Genomic DNA, 12,704 nt, shown 5'->3' on the forward strand with positions numbered 1-12,704 from the left:
GAAACAGCTGTGAGTTATATTACTGTTGACAAGAATGAGTGTAAATCTGATGCTGTGGGTAACTAGCACTGCCTACTGGACGAGATAGGTAACTAGATGGTGAGAGAATGTAAGGAGGAATTTGCAGTGTGGACTTGAACTCCACTCCACACATCCTAAATGCTCCTGTGTTTGTCGTCAGGTTTTATTACCAACATAAAAACTATCACTCTTTGCCAGTTGGAGAAGGTGTTGAGTGTTTGAAGCATCTGTCGCTATCTCTGCTGTGTAACCTATAGACCTTTTCACAGCAGATATTTTGAGTTGTCAACAAAAGAAAAGCACAGGTGTAACCAGTGACATTAGCAATGCCTGTGAGCCAGCCTGCACAACACCAGGGTCCTGTAACTGGAATACTTAAGAATATAGCCTTAATTAAGGTTATGTGTCTTTTGTGCCATGACATGTCAAAATATCTGCTGAGAATCAAAGTTAAATTAATATCATTAAATTCAAATGATCACCATGATAGCGACAACCCCTTCCCCATACAGCTGTAGTCCCTCCAAATTACAAATAACAACAACAACAACAAAATTGTAATTTGCGTGAACCAACCCTTTATTATATCAAATAGTAGAAATCTTCTATTTAACTTTTTGCCAAATACTTTTCAGATCATTCAATATTCAGGATTGTGTGATTAGTATTGATGATGACTAGTGTTATACATGGTTTACAGTTAAAAAAAATCAGTAGATACTTTAAAAAGAGATTACCAGACGCACTCTGGGGGCCTACAGGTTAAGATGTATGCCACATAACTACACTGTCCACATTTCAATTCTGGCAGCAGCCCTGTGTTGCAATGTCATACCCCGTTTCTCTGTCCCCTTGTCACCTACCATCTCTCAGCTGTCACTATCTAATAAATGCCCCCCCAAAATAAATATTTATATATAAAGAGATCACTTTTTATGTGGTTTTTATATTGAGATGATAAGTCATAAATAGTAACTTTACAAAACTTAAAACATTCGGTTGTGGTGTGTCTTCCTCAAGCTCTGGTTCTCTACCAGATGCCTGGGAGTTTGGGGGTTCTGCGCAGTATCTTAGCTGTTCCTAGGACTACGCTCTTCTGGACAGAGACCTCAGATGTTGCTGGGATCTTTGTGGGTCACAGCCCCCAGTGCTCCGATTACCACTGACACCACTATTGCCTTTACTCCCCACATCTTTTCTAGCTCCTCTTTCAGCCCTTGGTATTTTTCGAGCTTCTCGTGTTCCTTCTTCCTGATGTTGCTGCTGCTTGGGATTGCTACGTCTATCACCCCTGTCTTCTTCTGTTGTTTGTCGATCAACACGATAGCCATCATAGTTAGCCATCACCAGTTTGTCAGTCTGGATCTGGAAGTTCCATAGGATCTTAGCTTGGTCATTCTCAACCACCTTAGGTGTCCTCCATTCTGACCTTGGGACTACCAGCCCATACTCAGTGCAGATGTTCCTGTACACTATGCCATTCCCTGTACGTTGTTCCAGCATCTAACACCCTGCTATTATGTGCTGAACTGTCTCAGGAGCATCTTTTTTATCTTATATCGCATATCTCATAACTGAGATATATATATATATATATATATATATATATATATATATATATATATATATATATATATATATATACACATATATACACACATATATACACACATATATACATATATACATATATACATATATATATATACATATATATATATATATATGTCTTACCATTTTGTATCATGTACAGTAGTGTTTACTGTCTACTAACTGGTAAAGGGCACAAAACCATGACTTCAAATAAACAGCACATACACAAAACCACACACTGTATTGAAAATCATTCAACAAACAGTTATGTGGCTGTAGGTTGAAACACAGTCCGCCAGTTAAATCTCACAACTGGAGAACATTAGTGCAAACTTATTGTCAGAGGACAACTAAACAACACGTGCATTGTGTGTGAAACATGTTACCCACTAATGTTTTCCACAGCATGGCATGCTGTTAAGATCAGGTCTTATTGGGGCTCAGAATGCATTAGCTAACAGTTCCGTTTATTGTGCTACCCAGAAACAGCTCCCATCATAGCATAGTTTTGGCCTCTGTGAAGCACTAACAGGACAGCTGGACAATGGATCCCATCAAATGCACCTGTCAGTCACAGCCACAACTGTCCTTCCTGAGCCAGAGCTCATATTCTTATTCTTGGGTCTCATTAATGGGGTATGTGTGTTTGGCTATTATCCCTAAATCTCATGCAGTTTGAACCCTCACAATGGAGGTTAGTTGTCTTTACCTGGGTCTCTGCCTAAAGAGGGCATGGAGTATTTATAGCATGCACCATTACAGAGGGGAGAGGGGTCAGTATATCTACCCCTTGTTTTGAGTGCTGCTCTGTCACACATCAGCAAGGATACCAGCTAACCACTGAAATATGGTGAGTGGACATGGATGCTGCCTTTCATTGTCAGTGCATTTAATCTTGTTTAGAGAACTAGCAGTAGACTGTAAGGAGACACTCTGTTTCTGCTGCATGCTTAATGTGTTTATACTGTATATTATACAGTATGTGTTATACATATTATGGCATGTTTTGATGAATTATACATCTTGCTCTACTCACACCAATGATAATGAATCAATACACTCCACGTCAATATGCTTATGGGGGCTGAATACGGATTCAGAAAATCATCAATAGGACAGTGCTCCAGTTGTTCTATTGATGACTTATTGATGATTTTTGTCTAATCACAATGATGAAATTTTTAAAAAACTGTATGAGTTGGTAATTATATGCAGAGGAGAGAAAGAAGGAAAGAGGAGAAGAGGAAGGATAGGAAACAAGGAGACGAAAAGAATGAGGAGAAAAAGAGAGGACACAAGGAGAGGACTGGAGAGAAGAGGAAAGAGGAGAAGGGGAAGGAGAGGAAACAAGGAGAGGACGGGAGAAGAAAAGAAAGAGGAGAAAAGGAAAGGAGAGGACATGAGAGAAGAGGAAAGAGGAGGAGGGGAAGGGGAGAAAATAAATGAGGGAACAAGAAGGGGGGGGGGGGGGGGACATGAAGAGTCCCGTTCATGAGAGATATTCAGTATACAACTGCTCAAGAGCTAATCCACAACAAGGGTTAGACAGCAGCTGTCGAGAGACCCGTGAATTCAAGCTACATGATGTCATCGCACTGCATCCCCTTACACTGTTTTTCACAGTTCCTTGGCAGTCATGTAAATAACTCGACATAATCCTTGCCTCCGAGGGATTTCTGATCAAACAGGGCTCAGTGTACCATCCTGTCATCACCCAGGTCCTATAGAATAATCCCTCATGTGATCCTGGGACTGTGGGAGTGCGGGCAGCGGACCACACCCTCCTCAGGCTTAGTCTGCATTCTCACAAAATTGGAGGCCTGAGTAAATATTTCCATAACAAACTGACAGTGTTTGTAATCCCTCCTAATGAAATGCATGCCCCGGTATAAACTTCGCCTGTCGTGCAATTAATGCCCCCACACTTGGTTAAGTTTGCTGATCATTGGGCTCGTTATCATAAGCGCATGTGTCACAGTAAAACCGATAATGAGTGAAGCTGAAGCAAAGAGCCCGGTGATGATTGTGCCATTAGTACTGGATCTCATTAGAGTGTCATTGTCAAACCCTGCAGTCACCCAAGAAAGCAAAGAAGAGAGCAGAGGCAGCAAGCTCCAATGTGTTCTCCATGTTTGAACAGGCCCAGATCCAGGAGTTCAAAGAAGTCAGTACCAAATGTTTCCTTTCACGTTGAAATTGAGCAGTTTAAACTGTGCTTAATGCTTACTGGAGACACAACATGTAACGGTCAAACTTCCACAGGCTTTCACTATCATGGACCAAAACAGAGACGGTTTCATTGACAAGAATGACCTGAGAGGCACTTACGCAGCTTTAGGTAAGCTTTCTATCTATCTATCTATCTATCTATCTATCTATATATATATATATATATATAGAGAGAGAGAGAGAGAGAGAGAGAGAGAGAGAGAGAGAGAGAGAGAGAGAGAGAGATAGATATATAGATAGATAGATAGATAGATAGATAGATAGATAGATAGATAGATATGTATGTATGTATGTATGTATGTATGTATGTATATGTATGTATATATATGTATATATATACAGATGGGTCACAAATGAAAGGAAAAACCAACATAAAGTGTCTTAGTAAGGTGTTGGGCCACCATGTGGGGGATGAACATCATTTGTCCAAAAGATATTCCCTCGTTTGGTATTTTGATGATGGTGATTTTGGACTGGCGCTATCTAACACGTCAGTCCAAAATCTCCCATAGGTGTTCGCTTGGGTTGAGATCTGGTGACTGTGAAGGCCATAGCAGATGATTCACATCATTTTCATACTCATCAAACCATTCAGTGACTCCTCATGCCCTGTGAATTGGGGCATTGTCATCCTGGAAGACACCACTCCCATTAGGATAGAAATGTTTCATCATAGGATAAAGGTGATGACTCAGTGACTCAGTATTGATTTGCAGTGACCCTTCCCTCCAAGGGGACAAGTGGACCCAAATCATGCCAGCAAAATGCCCCCCACAGCATAACAGAGCCACCAGATCCCCTCACTGCATTCAGGCCTGTACCATTCTCTTGGTCTACGCCACACATGCACTCGCCCACTTGTGGGGAATATGGTGAAGGATGACAGTATCATCTTTTTCCACGTCTCTGTAGACCAGTGCCTATGGTTTTTGCACCACTGACCTTTCAAATGTGCATTAATCTTTATAATGAGGGGTTTATGCACTACAACACTACTATAATATCTTTCTCTATGTAATTGTTGACGGACTGTTCTTGCTGACACAGTCTGATCACGTCCTGCATTGACATTCTCAGTCACCTGAGGAAGAGTTGCTCTTCTGTCCTTACATATCACAGTAATGAACAAGCATCACGGTCATTAAACCCTGTTTACTGATGTCCAGTTGAGCAGTCTTTGTGACTGAAGCTCCTGCCATCTGTGCCCCAACGATGAACCCTCTTTCAAAGTCACTTAGATCTTTTCCTCTTGCCATCTTGATACAAAATCAGAATCAAGTGGCTTAATTTATTCAGGTTTTTCCTTTGTCACCCATCTGTATGTCCATATGTCAGAAGAGTTTGTGATGTGAAAGAGAAAAGTAATTGGCAGCTATTTTGATAATTTATTATTGATTTAAGACATTTCTCAAGCAAAAATGACAAACATTTGCTTTTCAAAAGTGAGGATTTAATTTTACTCTCAGTCTTATGCAGTGGTGGAAGCAGGATTCAAATCTATTACTACACAGTGTGGAAGTACTCTGTTATTCCTGGATCATGATTAATAATTATTGATGCATTAATGTGTAAGTATCATTAATGTTGCAGCTGGTAAGGTAGGGGTAATTTTATTTATTTTATATATTGGCACAGAGCTTAATCTATAAATATACATAAACATTTATTAGTTGTTGTTTTTTTGTATTAATGATCTGAATCTACAAAGTTACTGGTAACTAATACTGTCAGATAAATGTATTGGAGTACAAAGTACAACATTTGCTTCCAAAATGCAGTGGAGTAGAAGTATAAAGTAGCATAAGAATGAAATACTCAAGTAAAGTACAAATATCTCTGTATTGTGTTGTTTACTCAAGTACAGTAAATGTACTTAGTTACATTCCACCATTGGTCTTATGTGATAATAAATGGAAAGTCTTTGAGTTTTGATTGGTGTGATAAAACAAGCTATTTGAAGATGTCACCTTGGATTTCCAGGATATTATATTTGCCTTTATTTTACAATTTTAAATTTTAAATTATAAATCAATGAATCAAGGAAATAATCAGACTAATCAATAATGAAAGTGATCATTAGTCACAGCCGTAAACCCAGTTCCACCTTATCTGCCATCCATCTCTAGGCCGTATAAATGTCAACCAAGAAGAGCTTGATGAGATGCTGATGGAGGCACCAGGCCCAATCAATTTCACAGTCTTTCTCTCCATGTTTGGAGAGAAACTAAAAGGTGAGGAGGAAGCTCTGTGTGGTATTATTATTATTATTATGCAGATCATAATTTTAAAAAAACTTTAAGGATTATGGTAATTCTGAGAAAAAAAGATGTTTCCTTTGTTTTAATGTTTCATCAACTCAGAGCTGCCTCTCTTCATCTTTTAGGCTCTGACCCAGAGGATACCATCCTCAATGCTTTCAAAGTCTTTGATCCTGAAGGAAAGGGAACGTTAAATAAAGACTAGTGAGTAACTGTCTGGTACACTGATGATGTCGGTTGAGGTGAATGCCCAGTCTGCTCTTCATCACTGCTTGTCTTCACAGTGTGTCAGAGATGCTGATGACCCAAGCAGACAGGTTCTCTGCTGAAGAGGTTAGAGCTCCAAACCTGACAGTGTTACAGTAGGATATATATATTTATTCACTCAGTAACAGAATATTTGTGTTCACCTCTTGCCCGTAGATGGAACAGATGTTTATAGCATTCCCGCCAGATGTAGCGGGAAACCTGGATTACAAGAACCTGGTCCACATCATCACACATGGAGAAGAGAAAGACCAAGACCAAGAATAGATCGATTTTTAAACCAGTGGGTCATGTTTGTGCTGAGATGCCCACATGTGCATGATCACGCAGATGACAGCAGAAATAGAGAGCTCATAATAAAACTTCTCAGCTTCATATTTGTATATATTATTATGCTTTACATGATGTATATGTTTTATATTAATTCCACTATGTATATGTAGGTATATGTAGTTGCTTGATGTGTAATCGGTAAAAATAAAGATTTATTTGACTGCAGGAAATTTCTTTTTTAATGGTGAGGTATTTTTTGCTGAATGAATGAATGAGAAAGAAAGACAATGTTAAAAAAAAAAAAGAAAATGATGACAGACTTTCCCTCATTAACCAGCACCTGAAGTTGAAAATTTGTGATTAACACATAGAACCTTTTCACTACATGTTGACATTTTGACTTGTCAAAGCAGGAAAAGCAAAGGTGTAAATAACAACATTAATGATGGCTCCATTCCACTGGTTGTCCGATATCAGAGCCCTGCAAGCCCATGCAGTGAAACCATCATTAATGTTAGTAATTCCACCTGTGCTTTCCCTCTCTGCTGTGAAAAGGGTTTATTACATTGATGTTTCACAGTAGTCCTCTCCTCTGAAAAGCACAGCCAGGTATGAAGAGAAACTTGATCTCAGTCAATGATCATAACTGACAAACCATTCGAGAGCTCTACTTTGGAGTTCAGAGGAGCTTCTTGACACATTCTTCTGTTTCCATCTTGCGATTTATAGTTTATAGACTGACAACATACTTAAAGGATTGTTTTTTCAAAAATTATGATTAATGCATGCTGCTGAAATAAATATATGAATATTTACTGCATCATTATCAGCTGTACCTTTGCACCCAAGATTTCTGCACATATTTAGCTAATTCTAGTACTGTTATTAATATGTAGTGATAGTATTAACATAGCACTATTAGCAGTAGCTTAATAAATAAGCTACAGCATGATTACACTGCAATAAGCTGCTGTCTCTTTTATAATGTTATATTGGCTAATGGTACAAACACACTGTAACACAGGAAAAACTGCACTATTAAAAATAACATTACATACGTTAATGAAAACAAATAATAGTTGCTCAATTATAAATAATGCTAATATGGTGATTTAAAATCATGGTATTCTCATATTATTTCTAACCATTATTGATTATGACCATGAATTTAACTACTGGAGAAATGCCATACTCTCCCTCCCTCCTGCCCATGCATGCTAATTATTTACTTATTTCTTATTTACTGTCTAAACATGGAGGGGGAATTTCTATTAAAGACAAGATAGGTCATATCAATAAAATAAGCAATTAAATACATGAATTAATAAATAACTTGACAGGGGAATGCATAAAAAAATGATGAAATATATGAATAAGAAATCAAATAAATATATATCAAATGAAAAATATAAATATCTCTCTCTTGATTAAATTAAGTAGGCAACGAAATAAATAAATGAGGAATCAAATATATATCCAAATGAATCAGTATATCCCCTAAAAATTCAGAGTATCTATTGCAGGCTGGCTATGAAGTTGTTTTCACTGCGTTTTTCTTTTATTTATTTCATGTATGTCAGGATGACGCTTGATACAGTTTTACCTTGAGATGGCTGGCTGAATGCATTTTCTTCCATTTATGGGCGGTCAAAGTCCATCTCCATCCAGCACGGCAGGGGGCAGCAGCGGAGCAGCTCCCCGCAGCTGGCTGTTCAAGGTGCGGCAGAAAAACACAGACACGGACACCATCGCTAGCTGACGGCTGGCGTTTATCTTTTCAGTCCCTGTTTCTTAGCAAAAAACAACCTTGGATGTAGACATTTTCCACACTGCGATGTCTAAGTAGCTTATTAGGTTGTTCGACGTGTCAGCGAGCAGCTAAACAGAAGCAGGGTCACACCAACATCTTTCAACGAAGCTAACAGCGGATTGCTAATGCTAGGATAGCTAGCGGGCTAGCTCTTTACTAGTGTGTTAACGGTTAACGCCGAGACCTAGATTTGACTGATTTTTATCAACGGCAACGCTGCAATGGCTGATGTTGACAAGCTCAACATAGACAGTATCATCCAACGTCTTTTAGAAGGTAAGGAAATGATGAGATATGTCCTATAGAGCACTTAAATTATCTGCATGCTAATGTGACAAACGCGAATAGTAGATAAGCGGCTTCAGCGTATGTTTATCAATGTATTGTTAAATAACGAGCGACAATAGCTAGCTAAGGTTAAGTAGGTATTCCTTAAAGTTAAACGCCATTTTCACCTAATATATTTCTGGGTTGACTATTTAAGTGTACAAGGGCACGACAGTACATATACGTGGTCAAATACACACTGTTTCTCACACATAAACACTAACATTGCGCATCCCGGCGCGGCACATACACTGTGCTCCCCTACCATCCAACACAGAGATACTGTATACAGGCCGTATATTGCCAGCTGTGTATAACCGTGTACAACCGTGTATACCTTGTTTTTGTTGCTGACTATTTGTTTATTTTGCCTTTTTACAGTCAGAGGAGCAAAGCCTGGTAAGAATGTGCAGCTGCAGGAGAATGAGATTCGTGGATTATGCCTCAAATCCAGGGAGATCTTTCTCAGTCAGCCCATTCTTCTGGAGCTTGAAGCCCCCCTCAAGATTTGTGGTAAGTAAGATTTGTATTTATGTATGTATCTATCAGGAAAGAATGGGTCAATGATCAATCAAAAGTATGTACAGTCTTAGAAGAAGCATGTCTGGTTTCATTTTTAAATGCTGCTTGTCTTGCAGGTGACATCCATGGGCAATACTATGACCTGCTGAGGCTCTTTGAGTATGGGGGCTTCCCTCCAGAGAGTAACTACCTGTTTCTGGGAGATTATGTGGACAGGGGGAAGCAGTCTCTGGAGACCATCTGTCTTCTGCTGGCCTACAAAATCAAATACCCAGAGAACTTCTTCCTGCTGAGGGGAAACCATGAGTGTGCTTCGATCAACAGAATATATGGTTTCTATGATGAGTGTGGGTAATGCATACTGAATTTGATGACTAAACATGTATTGTACCGTTGCTGGTTTCACAGTTTTGTCTTTTGTCGTCCATTATGTGGTTTAAGTACACACAGCAGGACAAACATGGATTGTTTAGTCTTCACACAGGGTCTTTATGGCTGAGTGAGCTGTTTGGGGGAGTTTTAAACATGTGCAATAGCAGAGGAAGAAGTGTTCTTATCACTGTGAGGTAATGGTGAATTTCTTGTTTTAATGTTTTAGGTAAAAGAAGGTACAACATCAAACTCTGGAAGACTTTCACAGATTGTTTTAACTGCCTCCCTATTGCCGCCATTGTTGATGAGAAGATCTTCTGCTGCCACGGTGGTGGGTATTTGTTTTTGAATTTGAAAACCAAAACTTGTAAATGCTGATTATGGATGAATGGATCTTTTTTTTTCTCCACTTGTAACTGTAACTCGAGTTGTAAGTGGAGTTATTCAGTTAACTGCACTTGTAACTGTGGTTTAGCTTTATGCCGAATGTCCAAAGTAGTCTACCTTTGACGTCAGCCGCTCTCATTTGTCCTTGAGCAATGCTGTCTTTGCAATTTGCCAGCTGACATTGGCCTCACCCATGTGTGATAGGTATTGGCCCCTGATATCAGTGTGTTTATTTGTACTTTACTGCTGTTCTGTGCAGGACTGTCACCTGACCTTCAGTCCATGGAGCAGATCAGACGCATCATGCGCCCCACTGATGTTCCCGACCAGGGTCTGCTGTGCGATTTGCTCTGGTCTGATCCAGACAAGGATGTTTTGGGCTGGGGGGAGAATGACAGGGGTGTGTCATTTACCTTTGGCTCAGAGGTGGTGGCCAAGTTCCTGCACAAGCATGACCTGGATCTGATCTGTCGTGCCCATCAGGTAATCACAATCACATCCATCATTAGAGACAGGAATAAGACTGTGTGACCTGGCTGTATGTTGATAGTTCACTGAACATGCTGATACAGTTGATGCGAGGACAGCAGGACATCACATATGCTATGTAAAAAGTTAGCACACATACTGTGTACACTAGACTACACCTGTCACTCCTCACATACTTTCACACATAACATGTGTATAAGGAGTTTGTGTTTACCTGTGTCAACTGGATGCATTCATATTTGGACTTTGAGGTGTTACATTCATTAGAGATTAGCTCATAGTGTTAAATCTTTATATACAGTTTGTGTGATTAAATTTTCTGCTATCTTACTTGCAGGTTGTTGAGGATGGCTACGAATTTTTCGCCAAGAGGCAGCTTGTGACTTTGTTCTCAGCGCCTAACTATTGTGGAGAGTTTGACAATGCTGGCGCCATGATGAGTGTGGATGAGACCCTCATGTGCTCTTTTCAGGTGCTTTTTTTATTTTAGGATAATATAATTTGCACTTTAAATGGTGTTATATAACGTATAAAGTAAGAGAGAAATACTGATCAATTGAACAATGACAGTGATAAACTGGACACAATGTGGTTGTTTTTAGCACAGTGATTAATTTTGATAAATTTAAGCATTTGTTTCAGTTCAAAAAGGATCTTGGGATCTAATTGTTTTAGAAATTGGTACTGTTGTTCAAATAGAACTATTAGAAAGACAATACTGATACAGTAAATCTGTGGCTACAGCTACAACAGTCATTAAAAAAAGGAAATGTAATCTTTGACGTTTTAGTTTCAGCAACTGCTTTTGCTAATTAAGCTGCAGTTATTTTCATTCAATTCAACTTTATTGTTATTACATTTGCTTATAATGAAACATAGTCTTGTCATTCCAAGTTAGTGCAACTTGCTAAAATATTTTTAAAGATATACAATAAATAATTTTCTTCAGATTTTCTATTTCATCTATTATAATGTCTATTATATGATCTAAAATGTCAAAATGTTTTTTTTTTTAAAATGGCCGATATAAATGTCCAAAATGTTTTCATAGAGTCTGACATTGGGTAATATCTGTACAAGTGCAACAGGATGACTTCTTTGGGTGTGTTCTTACAGTAGTGTGCAGCTGTCTCATTCAACATTTTTTTTACTTTTTATATTCTATAGATTTTGAAACCAGCTGAGAAAAAGAAGCCCAACGGCAGCCGTCCGGTGACTCCCCCTCGCAATATGGTCACCAAACAAGCCAAGAAATGAGGGGTTGGGGGGGTTACAAATGTCGGGAGTCTCACTCCACTGTTCTGCTTTCGTCTTCTGCATTTGAAGGATTGGTTATCCTTCATGCTGCCAATACTGAAAAGATATCCACTCCTACCCGATGAAAGCAAAATATTTTGTTGTTTTGTCCACAGGGGTAAATTGATATGTCACCATGAAAACCTCAGGTGTTTTGCACTCCATTTTGCAGCTAGTCTTTGCCACATATGACTGTTCAATCAGGAAAAATGTAACAATACGGCTACTTATGCACAGGAATGCCTTGTTTGAAGCTGTGCACAGTTTTTCCAGTTTCTTTCATGTGTTATTCATTTGTCATCTTTTTCTCGCCTCAATAATGGGTATTAATGGCTATAAAACCAACGGGGGAAGTCACAAACACCTGTTTACTTCTGTAAAACTTTATTTACAGTTAATTTACAGTCAGTGTCATAAAACATTGACTCCACACTTTGCATCCTCACATTTTTAAACAAGTCTCGTGCTAAATTAAACCAATAAAGAAGCACTCTTGTAATGTCTAAATCTTTCTAATAAACTTTGAGTGTATTTTAGGGGGAAATTTGTATCTAAATGTCATTTGTTCATAAACTGTTTTGCTTTTTAATAATCACAATACAAAGTGAAATACAACATTGTAAATTGCAGTGCCTTTTGTTCCCCAAGAACACCTCATGAATAAAGGGGCTCCCATCAGGCAACACCCACAAGAGGGAGACAGAATATAATGAAAAGTCAAGATCTGTCAGAGAAATGGGCAGTGACGTGTGAAGTTTATGAAAAGTTTAACTATCTATTTAAATTTTAGGAATTGGCTGTTTCCTCTGACTATTTAACCCCACAATGATATTGCTATGTTTATTCTCATTTGTCAAATT

General features: G+C 38.7%; 2 protein-coding genes across 3 annotated transcripts; both read left to right on the forward strand.

Moving 5' to 3' along the window:
- The first annotated feature begins 2,361 nt into the window (after positions 1–2,361).
- myl2b (myosin, light chain 2b, regulatory, cardiac, slow) lies at positions 2,362–6,859 on the forward strand. 2 transcript variants are annotated; one of them, XM_067602314.1, is made up of 7 exons: positions 2,362–2,464; positions 3,689–3,778; positions 3,877–3,952; positions 5,970–6,074; positions 6,227–6,305; positions 6,386–6,434; positions 6,525–6,859. In XM_067602314.1, the coding sequence occupies exons 1-7, from the start codon at positions 2,462–2,464 to the stop codon at positions 6,633–6,635; spliced, it is 513 nt and encodes a 170-aa protein (XP_067458415.1). In that variant the 5' UTR covers positions 2,362–2,461; the 3' UTR covers positions 6,636–6,859. The 2 variants fall into 2 exon arrangements, with proteins under 2 accessions (XP_067458415.1, XP_067458425.1); XM_067602324.1 differs by lacking the exon at positions 2,362–2,464 and adding an exon at positions 3,419–3,438.
- A 1,473-nt stretch (positions 6,860–8,332) lies between these two features.
- Positions 8,333–12,459, forward strand: ppp1cc (protein phosphatase 1, catalytic subunit, gamma isozyme). The gene is made up of 7 exons (XM_067602428.1): positions 8,333–8,727; positions 9,160–9,291; positions 9,417–9,647; positions 9,899–10,003; positions 10,319–10,542; positions 10,886–11,020; positions 11,716–12,459. Exons 1-7 carry the CDS (start codon positions 8,673–8,675, stop codon positions 11,803–11,805), a joined length of 972 nt encoding a protein of 323 aa, XP_067458529.1. The 5' UTR covers positions 8,333–8,672; the 3' UTR covers positions 11,806–12,459.
- The last annotated feature ends 245 nt before the right edge of the window (positions 12,460–12,704 follow it).

Source organism: Thunnus thynnus, chromosome 2 (genome assembly GCF_963924715.1).
Source record: "Thunnus thynnus chromosome 2, fThuThy2.1, whole genome shotgun sequence".
Lineage (NCBI taxonomy): Eukaryota > Metazoa > Chordata > Actinopteri > Scombriformes > Scombridae > Thunnus > Thunnus thynnus.

Excerpts from the sequence above, each read along its gene's own strand:
- ppp1cc (XM_067602428.1), top strand. The coding sequence starts at position 8,673 with ATGGCTGATGTTGACAAGCTCAACATAGACAGTATCATCCAACGTCTT. Across the intron at positions 9,292-9,416 it reads AGCCCCCCTCAAGATTTGTG|GTGACATCCATGGGCAATAC; the intron begins GTAAGTAAGATT and ends CTTGTCTTGCAG. Across the intron at positions 11,021-11,715 it reads CCCTCATGTGCTCTTTTCAG|ATTTTGAAACCAGCTGAGAA; the intron begins GTGCTTTTTTTA and ends TATATTCTATAG.
- myl2b (XM_067602314.1), top strand. Across the intron at positions 3,779-3,876 it reads AGATCCAGGAGTTCAAAGAA|GCTTTCACTATCATGGACCA; the intron begins GTCAGTACCAAA and ends AAACTTCCACAG. Across the intron at positions 6,306-6,385 it reads GGAACGTTAAATAAAGACTA|TGTGTCAGAGATGCTGATGA; the intron begins GTGAGTAACTGT and ends TTGTCTTCACAG.